General features: G+C 38.7%; 1 protein-coding gene across 1 annotated transcript in view; it reads right to left on the bottom strand.

Annotated features, from left to right (window-relative positions):
- Positions 1-13,946, bottom strand: part of ATP10A (ATPase phospholipid transporting 10A (putative)) — a 112,085-nt gene that overhangs the window by 18,160 nt on the left and 79,979 nt on the right. Inside the window, exons 9-13 of the mRNA XM_031058370.1 lie at positions 10,672-10,889; positions 9,030-9,224; positions 7,030-7,591; positions 1,264-1,367; positions 966-1,092 (exon numbers count right to left, since the gene is read on the bottom strand). Coding sequence (XP_030914230.1) covers positions 966-1,092; positions 1,264-1,367; positions 7,030-7,591; positions 9,030-9,224; positions 10,672-10,889 — 1,206 coding nt within the window. The remainder of the gene's footprint in view (positions 1-965; positions 1,093-1,263; positions 1,368-7,029; positions 7,592-9,029; positions 9,225-10,671; positions 10,890-13,946) is intronic.

Below are 13,946 nucleotides of genomic sequence, written 5' to 3'. Positions count from 1 at the left end.
TGATCATTGCAAGCTACAAACCACAGTACGAGGTTTTTAGGGAATGACTGAACTGATCGTTTATGATGGGTCAGAGCTCACTTTTTTCTTTTTTTTCTTTTTTTTTTTTTTTTTAATCTCAGACTGCAGTCAGAGCCAACACGTACACCCATGGTGGGATCTTGATTACTCTGATCTGAATTAGGCAACTCATGCCCCCTTTAAGTCAGGGAAGAGAACCAGACACTTTGAGGGCATGATTGGTCTAATCCTAAAGCAGATATCTAAGTCAGACCAAATGAACTACACCTGCTTGTCTTCTCATCTATACGTCGAGCCTTAGAGATCTGTACTAGACGCATTAGAAGTTGGGTGAGGTGGATCTGTCTCCCAGATCCATGCTGGCAATTAGTGAACATCTTTCAACATCTCAGCTCAAAAGAGTATGATTTAGCTCTTGCAATACTTTTTTACATACACTGGTTTTAACTGCAACCCCTTGCCACAGAATTCACAGGCCCTGAGTGCATGCGCTGAACCTGATGTATATGAAAGTTGATGCCTCTCACAGATGCAGTTTGTGAGCTTTGCTTTGTGTGTCTCTGGTGCCCCTGGAGTCAGGGAAGCCTCTGACACCCTGAAGCAGCACTGAACTAATGAAATTCTGCAGACAGCTTGGGCCAAGTCCTCCTCTTCTTTAAAGCAGCAGTTCCCATTTTGGCTATCATGTCAAATTCATCCCTGGTATTACTCCACTTATTTCATTAATGATAAAATGTTGGCAGGAGCAAGGAAAACAGGATATGTCTTTTACGTTAATAATGTCCTATTCCTTTGTGGTGCTGCACATGACAGCCATGATAAAGTCCCACAAAAGCCAATTTCTATACTGTCAGAAACAATTTAAGGGAAAGAACAGATTTCATAGCCAAGCTTTCAGAATTTTTATCACATTTTAATTTCATGTCCAGCTCTCATTTCATTACCTAGCAGATGCAGATTCTTCTCTAACCGCAGAGCTGACTGAAATAGAAGTTCTTCACGATTTTCAATAGAGGATTCTGCTTCCAAATGAGTTTTTAACCAACAGCCATACTCTTCCTTGCTGAGAACCTGTTACAAAGAGTATGTGAGGTAACAGGCAATACGATGCAAAGGTATTCATACTTTACTGAATAAAATGAAAAAGAAGTTATGAATCAAGAACAATAAAACAATAAATACCTTCAGTAATCTTTGTAAAGACTCTCCTTAAAAGCAAAGTAAAAGCCTGCATTTACTTACTCTTTTGGCAATACAGAGAGTCCGCAGCCCATCTACAGCATAAAGATTAAGGTAATTCTGGGTTTTGCTTCGGATTTTTTTTTGATGTTTGCCCCGAGGGTCATCTAGATAAGAATAAAACCATAAATTACTTGTTGAAAAATAACAGCAGCTGAATTTCCTCAGAGAATAAAAACTTGTATACAGTGCTTACTGTACCAGCACTTTATAACTGATACTTTTAAAGATGTGTTGATATTCTCTGGGAAACTCAAGTTGTTGTTGTTGTTTTTTTAAAAATCTTTTTGCTCTCTTTTCCATTTTCCTTCTTCAAAAAAGTCACTGTGAATGTATGTGAGAAAGACCTTTTTTTACTCAAGTGTTTCTTTCACCTGAGTATTTTAAGAAATCACGATAATCTTCACAGCAAACAATACTGTCAGAAATAGAAGTATGATTTCAAATACGCTACTAGCAAATGTTTTTTCTGCTTCTCCACAGCTCATCATGTGCAGAAAAACAACACTTAAAAATAGCACTCAGTCTTCCACCAAGGCTAATATCTGGAAAGAAGTGGAAACAGTGCTCTGTTTTGAATATCTAAGTGCATGAAGGTCCTTTTGTCTGTTACTGCTGTACTTATACTTCCTATCAGGCTGAATCAACACAAGAAGTTCTGGGTGTGACTGTGATTTTATTTAGAGCATAATTTGCACTAGCAGACCTCACAGCTAGCTTCTACCTTGGATGCATCAGTAAGACGTCCACTTAGCTTTACCCTTCACTTAAAGCCATGTGTAACTACTCAAAATGAGGACTGAGCATCTGTTTCTTTTCTCTCTTTAGCTGGGACTGGTGCAGTGTGCTCACTCCATGATCAACACAGAGTACTAAATATGATGGCAGCACATTTTGTTCCATCTTGTTACATGAAATAATGTCTCCAAAAATTAAAAACAAGTGATAATGCATCTTTTTTATCATCTAGGATTGAGACAAATTCATGAAAAAGATACTGTAGTAGTAATCTTTAATAATATGAATTTCAAGGTTAGCACTTAAGTAAACGTACAAGGGGGGAAATTTTTACATTGCAGCCATCAAGTGAGAATGACCGGTACCTTCTTGGCAGGCTTCCCTACTCCCTGATGTGATACACTTTTTTTTACTAAAGTCTGAATATTTCTGGGGAATGCAGAATCATTTCAGGATATAATTCTGTAACTGGAGCTGTTCCTAAGTTCACTATTTGAGTTACTGGTACCTGCACAGTAACCAGTCCCTGAGTCAGGTGACCACTCCTCACCCTAAAGTCTGGGCACTTCAAGGGACCTACTACATACAGCACTGAATGTGCTGATGTGCTCTCATACTGAGAGCCTGTGGGCACTGTGCCATTATACTAAGCACTTAATACAGGTATATGAATTAGATGGCATAAGTATCTTACTGTTTATACTTTTCAGTGCCCATTTACCCAGTGTGCACTCATACTGAATTTGATCTTGCTATATGTTAACTGCATACTTATATCTGTCTATACAGTTCCATAGCATTCAGCACTTTCATATTTATACAGCAGCAGAGTGCATAATTGGGCCTCCAGATGCCCCAGGACAAACTCATACATGTATTGATTTTGTAGAAATAAGGGAACTGTGAGTTTGGTCTTTGTTCCATTTATCTCAACCATGCATCAGAACATTTAACTCACTGTACAGCTACTTTCTCACCTTTAAAGATTTTCTGTCCTCTCTAGGTCTGCAAAGCTGGGATTATACATACACAGTTGTTCCTAAGGGACTCTGTGAAGATTGTGGTATTTCCTGCATATGTTCATTTCAGGTCCATCTGATTAAGGTCATGTGGTGAATACTGACTGGTAGGAATATTCTCATGGGCCTGTCCATCTACCTGTTAATACTACCTATGCCATCACCATTGATTGTCTCAAAGGGACAATACAGATATAATATTCCAGAAGGACATCCCTACAAGTATTACTTGCAATAGGAAAACTCTTTCTTACATTATATATGAAAATATGCATATAAGGAACCAGCAGCCTAACACAGTTTCATTTTGCTACTTTTCTATTAGTGCATTATAACCTTTTTGGCACATGTGACTTTGCTGTATAACAAAAGAATTTTCCTTTCTGGGAGAAGTACTGTAGCAAACCTTCTTTGAGGCTTCTTGTATTAGTGAGGTTTTTTAAAACTTTAGAACAATAATGCAGGCAAGCATTCTTCCCAATTTATTGTCATTGTATAGAAAAATTTTTTGCATATCCCACATGAAATCATCTTATGGGAGTGGCTATTTCAGTGGCCTGCTGACTTCAAATGATGCAAACTTCAACAGATGCTTAAACACATCAAAAGCTGTTTCTATCCCTTTAAGGTTAAGTGGTGTTAATCATTTCAGATCTGTCTAAATACCACAGGTGCTAATGCAGTGATCATAATGTTAAATGCTCATACCTCCTTCAATGAACAAAGACAGCAACACTCTACAAGTAGAGATGTGTATACTATTTTTGGTGCAAGTTCTCATTTCCAGCATACCAATGACAGCTAAAGCCCCTTACAGCTGTTCATATGCTTTATCAGTCCTACTCTGAGATTTATCTTGTGCTTAGAAGTTACAAGGAGGGAAGGAATCTCTTGCAGACAAAACCCAGTTGTGGAGATTTTTTTTTAGCTGGGATGCAGTGTCTGCTCTGAGCAGTGTGACCACATGCCCCATGTCAGTGAAAAACAGCAAGGAAGTCCCCTCCAGAAGAATGATAGAGAGCTAGTGGTCTTCTGCTTCTTCATTTCCTTCCATAATCTTGAGCTGCAGCAAGGCAGTGCAGTCATTGTTTTCTCAATGATTTATGTTCACAGCTCCTGTGCGAGCTGGGTATTGACTCAAACAGTAACTTTCTTATTTATGAACATGGTGACTGTTGAGATAAAGTAAAAACAACACATTCTTGGGAATCATTTCAAGGCTTTTGGAAATATCTGTTTGCTATCAGAATACACTAGGTTCCACAGTCTTAACTAGATATACAGGTAGAGCAAATGGAGTCGATTAATAATCTTTTTAAATTTTGAGGCTCATGACAATTTATACTTTTTTATAAGACACAAGGAAGCTAAGACATAATACTTCTGCTTCTGATTTCAGGCTGTTTCTCTCATCATATTCCAAAATACTTATCCTTCCAAACAGGAATCTTTGTTTCATGCCATGTGGTGTTTGAACTGGGAGATTACAGACATAGTGCTGCCTTGGTCCTTCAGTCTAAGGGCAGAAGTCTCAAGACACATGCTTGACTAGTGTACAGTTCACATGTCCCTGAAGCAGTAAGAGAGCAAAGACCAAGTTGTGGGATTAGCTGTCGTGTCCATTCACTTTTTAGTAATTTCCTTAAAATGATAAATGACTGAATTCTTGTCATCTCCCCACACATATATGTTCCACCATCACCAGTGAACTGGATAAAAACAACGACAGATCCCACAATACAAGTAACAGCCACAGCATAAATCTTTTTAGGCTCCCTCTACATCCATTGACACTAGGATACTTCAGGCAGAGACAGCAAATTCAGTTCCAGGCATGAAAGATACTCAAGAGAAATGTCAAATGCTTTACAGACAGATCTGCTGAAACATACAGAATTACTGAAGCCAGCAGGGGCTTAAGAGGACTAGAAAAAACAAGGGAAACTGCTTATGGTGTTCTAGTGGCTGCACTTCACATTGCTTGTAAAAGCAAAGCACACCAGAACTCATAGTTCTATATGGGCTAAAGAAACTGTCACAGACATTTCTTTTATGAAAAATCCTCTTTCAGGATTTTTCCAGCTGAAGCTGAGAGTTTCAGCAACAAGATGTAAACAACAGATTGTCTGCTGCTGTGGAATGCAACAGGTGGATCTGTGATTGGTTCTGGTGTGGATGTTTTGGTTCAGTGACCAGTCACAGCAGAGCTAGCTCTCGGAGTCTGTCAAGGCCAGCTTGTGTGTTATCATTCTTTACTTTTCTTAGCTTAGGTTAGCAGCTTCTGGAAACTCTCCTTTTCTTTTTCTTTTTAGTATAGTATAGTAGATGTATATATCATAACATAATAAATCAAGCCTTCTGAAATATGGAGTCAAGGATCTTGTCTCTTCCTTCACCCAAACACCCTTGTGACCACCATCACAAGAAACCCCAAACAAACAAAAAACCCAAACCAAAACAAAAATCTTCCCGCATAATTTCAGAACCACTTTCGAGTTGCTTGCCTGTAATGATGGTGGAATCTGTATTTGCCCAGCTACAGACACTGCTCATTCCCACAGTGACCTTCAGGAACTCTGCTTCTTCTCCAGCATATATCACCTTTGATGATGTCACCATTTCTCAATTTTCTAACTGGCTTACTGTTTTTCACTTAGGCAGGTCCTAGACCGGCCTGAAATTTCCCTGAAAATTCCTTAATACATTGAGTCTACTGTGAATGGACACTGCAGCTTTGAACACAGTCTGTTATATGGTGGCAAAAAATTTAAGACCTGGCATAAAGTATTTTTTCTTTTCTAAATGTTCAGTTCTCATTCTGAGAAACTTATTTCCAATCATTATTTTCTTGGTATTAGAAATTTTCAGTGCTAAAAATTCTCTATTAGTAGTTTGGACGGAAAGAAGTTTCCATAGATGTTCTATGTGCCTTCTGTGATAGCAGATCTTTGATAGAAAATTATTCATGAATACTTTGTTGTTAGTTAAGGACAAGTTGTTCTTAATTTTTTTGGCTCAGCTTTGATTTATATGGCTGAAACCAGAAAACTAATGCCAACATTTTTTCTGTGTTTCGTTAAACTAAAATTACACAGTATAAGCCTTTCACAATTGTTTACTCCAACTAATGTCAAAATAACCACAAAGTCAATGCTTCAGTGAAACATGGGAAGTATCTTTAGCACTTTGGGCTCTGTCCATTCATATTGGGGTAATCCTTAAACATTGCATGAAATTCAGTGTTGAAAATACAGTAAATTAGATGCAAACTGATTAATGCAAACTGAAACCCATGAGTTTCCTCTAACTTCTGAAAACTTACAGTATTCTTCTTGAAATAACTGATTACAATTAGCTATTTAAAGTTGTCTCTACTTCCTAGGACATTTGGGTGCTGAAGAATTTTCCATGCTTTAGGGAAATTCCATGTTCACAGCTACATGTCTGTTGCTTGCTAGTCAATTATGTATTTGAAGACAAGATTTCTTGTCTGAACAGCATCTCTACGTCTTTTGCCACAACCCTTCTGTTTTGATAGCTGATTGATTCACATTGCCCTTCAGCATCATAGTTAAACATGAAAAAATGTACTGCTTAATGCAACATATTTCAGCAAATGGATGTAAGGACTTACAAATGAAACAGAGGGAAGCAGTAAAAAGTACTTCAGTTTCATATAAAATATTCAACTGTCCAAGCATTGCCAGGCAGGTTTTTCTAGTGCAAGGTAAATTGCTTTGGCTGAGTTGTAAGAAATTCCTTTAAAATAAAGCTTCCAAGTAGAAGATCTTCTAGAGAAATTATCTTCACTCATTCTTGTGAGGTAAGGAACCAGTAATTTGTTACAGAAAATTTGCAACAATTACAAAGTATTATATAAGAAGGGTAATGGTTGCCATTCTACAAAATTAAAAGCATGCAAATCTACTTGCTAGACAAGGCAGTAAGACATGATGAGATCTTCAGCAATTAACTGCCTCCCAAACCCCCCAAAGGTAAGTAAGAGGTGTACCTGAAGAGCAGGGGAGAAGAAGATCCATAACAACTGAATCTGCTCCTTTAGTGTAAACATTTATTTCATCTGTGAGAGGATGCCTGACCACTACTGACATCCTCTTCCTGACGGAATCAAAGCCCAACGTATGTAATACTTCAAAGTTTAAGGTTCCCAGGTGAGGTAGCTCCACTGATACCTGGTCAGACAGCCTTCCAACCAGAGAACAGTTATATGCCCTTGCTGCATAGACGAGAGCAGCTTCATCAGGACTCTCTGCTTCATAACGGAGTTCTCCTTCCTCAGGTGCACCACCCACAGCCATCCTGCCTTGCTGGGAGCTGTAGCCATTGTTATTCATCTGTGCAGAGTATGCCAGCTTCTCTTCCAGTTTTAATAAAGTGCTATCCGTAGATGTAGATGAAAGCGTGCTCAGACCAAATCTGTGCATTGATTTGCTTGTAGCTAGACTAGAGGAGCTGCTGCTGTTAGATCCAGAGGTCAAGCGACTTGGAGTGAATCTTCGTATGAAGTCTTCAATGGTTTTTACTGGAGATTTTAGTTCAAATCGGTCTCTAACCTTGAGATGGAAGAAAACCCACCAATGAACAAATGCCAAAGAAAAGTTGAACAAGAATTCTGACACTGATAGTCAGTCTAAGCATCTCCAACTAAAGAGTAAAATTTCTTTGAGGGCAAAAAGTAATGGTATTTGTATTTTGAGAAGGGAAAGTAAATGGACAACACTGACTTAACAACAACAAAAAAACTCACTAGAACTTCAGAGTTATACCTGTGTAGGAAAGCACCTATGTTTGTATTTGTCCTGGTCAAACCATGACAGTATTAAAACAGTTTTTTCTTCTTTCACCTCTTCAGATATGACTAATGGATAGTCTATCAATGTTGCACCATCACCATCAGCAGTGCATACTAGAAGCTACAATTAGTATGAACTTGTCATCCTTCATGCATATTCAGTGAAGGTAGTGAAAAAAAAGTTAATGCAGTATTTTTCTATTGAGAAGGGTGGTATCTTGTAGAAGTAAAGTTTAATGAGAATATGCCAACGTTGAAAATATTCTCAAAAGACACATGTTGCGACAAGTAATTTCCCCCGTCGCTTTCAGCATTGAAGCATTTTGCTTCAGACTTACCATTCATCTCATTTCACACAAATCTGTTCTAAAGATACAGTAGCAACACTAGCAATAGCATATTCATAGTAATATATATTATATTATTGTATAACATTGTAGCATTCCTGAAACAGCCGAACTGAGCATTCTCCAAATGTTTCCTTGGCACAAAAACACATCATTTTGCAGACTAGTTCACTTTTTATTCCAATCTGGAACAGAAGCAAAGCGCAGAATTTTCTCCAGAATGGAAATTCCAGCTGCTGGCGAGCTTTAATATTACATTCCATTATAGTTTTGTCTTACAGATCATCTTGGGAATGCATTCTTGAAATTCTCATTCATCAATTACACTAGTTAAAGGCCAATTTAAGCACTAACGATCATTATTTCTCATAATGAGCTTAAGATGCATCTTTTACATAATTTGAAAGTTTTAAGTGATGTTTTTCAAGTGTATTTCTCTTTTTAAACTTTTAAAAAATGTGTTATCCTCTTCTTAATTTAATCCATATATATGAAATATTTATTCACTGACAGCTTATATCCCATTCTGGTAAGTTTTGCACATTTACAAACTAGTTTCCACACATGCTTACATATTTATGCTTACTAAATGAATACATTACAGTACAAGAAATCTGGAGAGTTTCAGAGGTATCTTGAAACTGTCAATGAAAGAATATCTTGTCATGGAGGCAAGTGAAATAGCTGATACACTCCATTCAGCTAATGCATTATTAAACTCAGTTCTACAAGTCATCACAACTCTAGCTGTTTCTCACTAGAACAGGAGGCTTTAATTTCTCTAGCTTACCAGATAATTTATTATCAAGGCAAAAGAAGCCTGAACTCTCTTCTCCTTTTTCTTTAACTTACCTTCTGTCGGGGCTGATTAGGTGCAGTAACCACGACTGTGTTACAAATAGTCAAAGCTATGAAGAAGTCGAAAACGTCGCATAGTTCTGGACTCAGGTGGGATAACGGCTGCTCGTGGCTCCTCATGATCTCCAGATGCTTTGCACATTCATTCACCTTTTCTAACAACCTGGGGTCAGGTGTGATGTCCTTCTCCTAGTAACAAATACCAGTGATTAATATCTGTGCTTCTACATTTCCAAAGCAGCAACATGCAATTAAAGCAGTGTCAATATCAAGAGTTTTGGGGTGGCCTTACACCACAGAGTAGAGGTGGAGAGAACTATAACACACCCATTCTAGACAATAAACAGTTAACAATGAGCCTACTGGTAGAAATGATGTGAAATATTTATAACAGCAATATTTATCTACTTTGGAGGTAGTGAAAAGGAGGAGAGTTACATCCTAATTTTCCTCCCTCTTTCCTGTTTAATTCAAGATATTTATTATCCAATACTAATGTATGGTACACTGCAGAGACCAGAGGTGTGGAAAAAATAGACAGCAATGACATTTAAAGTTTGGCTTTACATCAGCACAAGAAAATGAAACCATCTTCAATTGTTTCTTAGAGAGCAACAACCATCCACACATTTGAAGTTAATTCATGAGGGTTTTTTACACTGAAACATTGAGGCCTTTCAAGTCTATTTCATCAGTATTTTCCACTTATTTAATATAATTCTTGTCAGAGCAAACTCCAGTATTTCGTAACACAGAGGGAGGCAAGGATACAAAAGATTAAAAGATAAACTGATCTAAGCCTCTTTTCTCAGTAGAATATTATCTCTTGATGCTCAGCAGAGCTGATGAATAGGAGAAACCAAAGAACTCCATGTATAACATCTGCAACTTGGAGTTTTATCAAAAGAGTTTACTCTTCTTGAATGAAATCAAGAAATTCTACCAGGGCAAAAAGCATCTTTCTTTGTCTGTATTTGTAATTTGCTTTAAGGGTGAATTTTTGTCAACAGTGCAACAATGCAAAACCCCTGAATAGACACAACTTGGCTCCTCTCTCCTCTTATTACCATTTAGCTGATGTAAAACTTACACAGAGTCACAGCAGTATAAAATAGACCAAATGAAGTTGTAAGGACATAAAGTCACCAACATTTTCAAATGTAAAGGTATTTAGTTTTTAAAACACAACACATGTAGTCAACTGATAATTACTGAAACACACTAAAAACTATGCTATGGTGTATATCAATAATACATGGTGTCCACCCCAGCAATTGATAGTTTTAAAATCCTCTGACAAAAGAGAAAAGAATTTGCATATGCAGAACAATTCAAGTCCTTGACCTCAATGCTATTCTCAGGTTCTGTAGATGAAGACATACATTTTCTTTCCAAATTCAAATTATAACTCAAACCAACCTTTCAGATTGTCTTTACCTTCAGCTTGTTCGCACAGACAAGGCATTTAGGTAAGATCTGTGCCAACACTTCATTATTTTTGTACAAACAGCTGTGACTACAGAAGTAAAAACACCAAGATGAAATCTGTAGAGTCACATAATGTGCTATGGATTTCTTTACCTCTTCCAAGACATGGTTCTATTACAACACTGTGCATTTAGTTCTCATGACTTACCATTGGGCTACTGAATGCAGTGTGCTTCGAGAGTATGCTCGCTCTTTTTGCTTCAGCTCTGCTCCCCGTGCGTCGGTGGGTTTTGGTGCTCTGACTCCTGTGAATCACTTTGATGCTCTGATGGCTGCAGATACTATCCCTCTGGGACAGAGTTCCTCCTTTTGGGACTGCCTCTTCTTCTTCTGAATCAGGTTCTTGGTACATTGCTAAGCGTTTGGCTACCAGTAAAAAAGAGGGACAAACGTTGCATATGTTAAAAGTGGCTTAGAAAGAGGGAGAGGAACATGGTGACTTTTTTTCAGGTGATCTGATTTTAATATTATGCTGTGCTTTCTCAGTAATAATCTCCATTACCAGGAGATATAGTGCAGTCTTAATTGAATGGTAGTATCTAATGGAGGATGCAGATAACATAATTAGAAATGTAACACAATGCACTGCCTCCCTTATCATCACATTCTCCCTGAAAGGCAGTTAGACTCTGCAGTAATTCAGCGCATCCCTGAAGACTATTCTCCAGCTCTGCCTGATGAAATCAAGCAAATAATTTGGTCTTCACTTGAAATCTGAGTAGGAAATAAACAATCCAGAAATTTTTCATGTAATTTCCAGCACAAATTTCAAACTAAGTATTTTCCAGCCAAAATATCACATCTACTGAGTACCAGTTACTGATACCTGAAATGTACCCAGAACAGCACACCTACAGAGCACTACTGCCTTTGTTTTACACACAGAGATGAGGTACAGACAGCATTAAATCCTTGCTTAAGCTCAGGGCCATTTGCTGGAGAGTGGAGACATGAACCCAAATTCTAGCCTAGTGTTAAAACCACTGTGGAGCCTATCCCTTCTTCTCTGCATGACAGACAGGACAATGCAGCATGCAGTATGAAAAGCAGGGGACCTTCACCTACTGCAACACTTGTTCCTATCACCATCTGCTGCAGTGACCAATTCCTGGTTTACACAGAATGAAAGAGTTTTTCCAAATGATATATTTTAGGGGAATACTTCCTCAGTGAAGAATCCAACCAAGTCAATTAATGCTAGAAAACAATCCCGGCAGTTGGATATACAGAAATCAAAAAGGAAACAGAAAGCAGAGGTGTGAAACAGCTGTGGAATCCTGCCCCTCTAATGACAGGCTGTACAACAGCCTGTTGTACAGGCTATATACAAAAATATGTACAACATATTTTTTCATTCCTAAAGACCAAGAGCATTTAGTAATCTGGGTGATTCATCAGGCAGGCAAATGCCACTCTAACAGGTATCTATTTATTCCTTCATTATGTATTCATTGAAAAGATTTTCATTATGCTTTCAAAATAATCCACACCATACAGTACAAGTTACATACTTGTGGCTCCGTTTGCTTCGGTTCTCCAGTGTAACAAATTAGATTTTCCTAATAGCAAATGATAAATCACTAGCATGTAAGTTAATTATTCAGGCTTTTAACAAACAAAGAAATTATTTCAAAATACTTCCTGAGAATAATCTTGCATTATATAGGGTGAGTTTGGCACGATTGCTTTCAATGTAACTAGCTTTACAAACAAAGAAAAACTCACCCTCACTATCCACTGCAATTTCCAAACATATTTTAGCTGTCAAAAAGCAGCTGGAGGAGTTGAAAGCAGACCACACACAGGACATTGTGATAGCTTTATCACTACAGTATCATGCATCAGAGGTTTTATAAACTCCATTTGAAACATGTGCAGGCTTTATCTAAAACCCAGGAAACAGGAGTTTCTCAGTCCTGGCTGTGACTGCTCACCTGGTCTCTGCTCTAACTCTGTGCCCAAGTATGCAATTCCTCCACTGCACTCTGGCTCCTCCTGGCAAAAAATTCAGACCATGGATGTAGAATGGACCATAGTACATTTGGAGACCGAAAGGACACGCTGCAGTTCACTTCCGCCCAACAGCTTGAATAGAGCCCTGCAGCCCCAGCTCCTGAGCCTGATGTAGACTAATGGTGAATGACTGGGGAGTCTCCTTCATTAGCATTATTTGGTGGTATACATGTTCCTCTGTGTCATGTGATGGAAAGGAGGTTGAGCAACATCATCTTCACTGCTATGTAGGCAGATGCTCCTTGAGCCACACAGCTTCCAAGAGAACAGCACAGCACTGCTGCCTTATCCTTTCAGGACCTGCCTAGTCCTCTGATTTGTATTACAGAACATACAGGACAGCTCAAAGAATTAGGGAGCCCACTGGTCTCCTTTAACTTCATTAACTTGCATGGTAATGAGCTGCAAATTAATGAAGTTAATTTCACTTCCAAAGGCTGCTTCCTGCAATTTCATGCATGTGCATTCGGCCAGTGCAGTTCTAACCTCTCCCATCACTCTTGCCCACTAGTGCCACTTTCTTCTGCTCTGTAAGGTTCTGTGTATTTTCCCAGGGGAAATGCAGATCCCTATAGTGTGAATTTAATTCAACTGATTATAGGTTTGTCTCTGTCAGAAGCAGCCTACACTGAGGGCCCTAACTGAACTGCAGCACCTATTAAGCAGAGAGCCAGGTCCTGGATCAAGAGGAGAGGCAGACTGTGCCAGACTGCTCACTGCTCAGGAAGGGAGGAATGAGCCATGTGGATATCACAGTATGTTAATTTAAGAGGATGCCTCAAGAACCAGAATGGAGCATCACCCTGAAGAGCTTTTGTCCTTCTCTCCATTGGGGAGGTATGATGGAGTGCACACCCCAGGATGAGGCCTGTGTGAGGGCAGTGCCCAGTCAGACAGAGCAACCTCTGCCTTCATGATCTTCTGCAGGCTCCTTGCTACACACTGCTAACCCCAGGCTGAAAAAACATTGCTCAAGATGACACAGCAGTAAGGTTTTCCACACTTTACCAACATTTAAGATTTAAATCAATTGTAAGAAAAACATCTTTATGGCTAATTTTCTCTAGAGCCCTCAGCAGCAAAACCAGCCTCAAGCAGAGCTGGTGCTGCATATGGACATGGCCACTCTCAGGAAAAGCGTAAGAAAAGTTTGGATTTGCCACAGGGATAATATTTTCACCACAGATGCTGGACATTTGAATGCTAGACAGAAATCTGAGCTGCTTCTTCTCATAACAGGCAACATCCCTTGACAGGGAAAGTGATGTTCCAATTACTTCGGCTTTGCAAATTGTGCCACTTAGTTGGTCCAACTCCCTTCCAAGCAGAGGTTTTTTTAAAAGGATACATTTTCTTTAGTAATCACACCTACTTTAGGTTTCTGCTCTGAAAATATGTCTTGAGATATAA

Source organism: Geospiza fortis, unplaced genomic scaffold, assembly GCF_000277835.1.
Source record: "Geospiza fortis unplaced genomic scaffold, GeoFor_1.0 scaffold366, whole genome shotgun sequence".
NCBI lineage: Eukaryota > Metazoa > Chordata > Aves > Passeriformes > Thraupidae > Geospiza > Geospiza fortis.
This window is presented reverse-complemented; position numbering and strand designations above follow the sequence as displayed.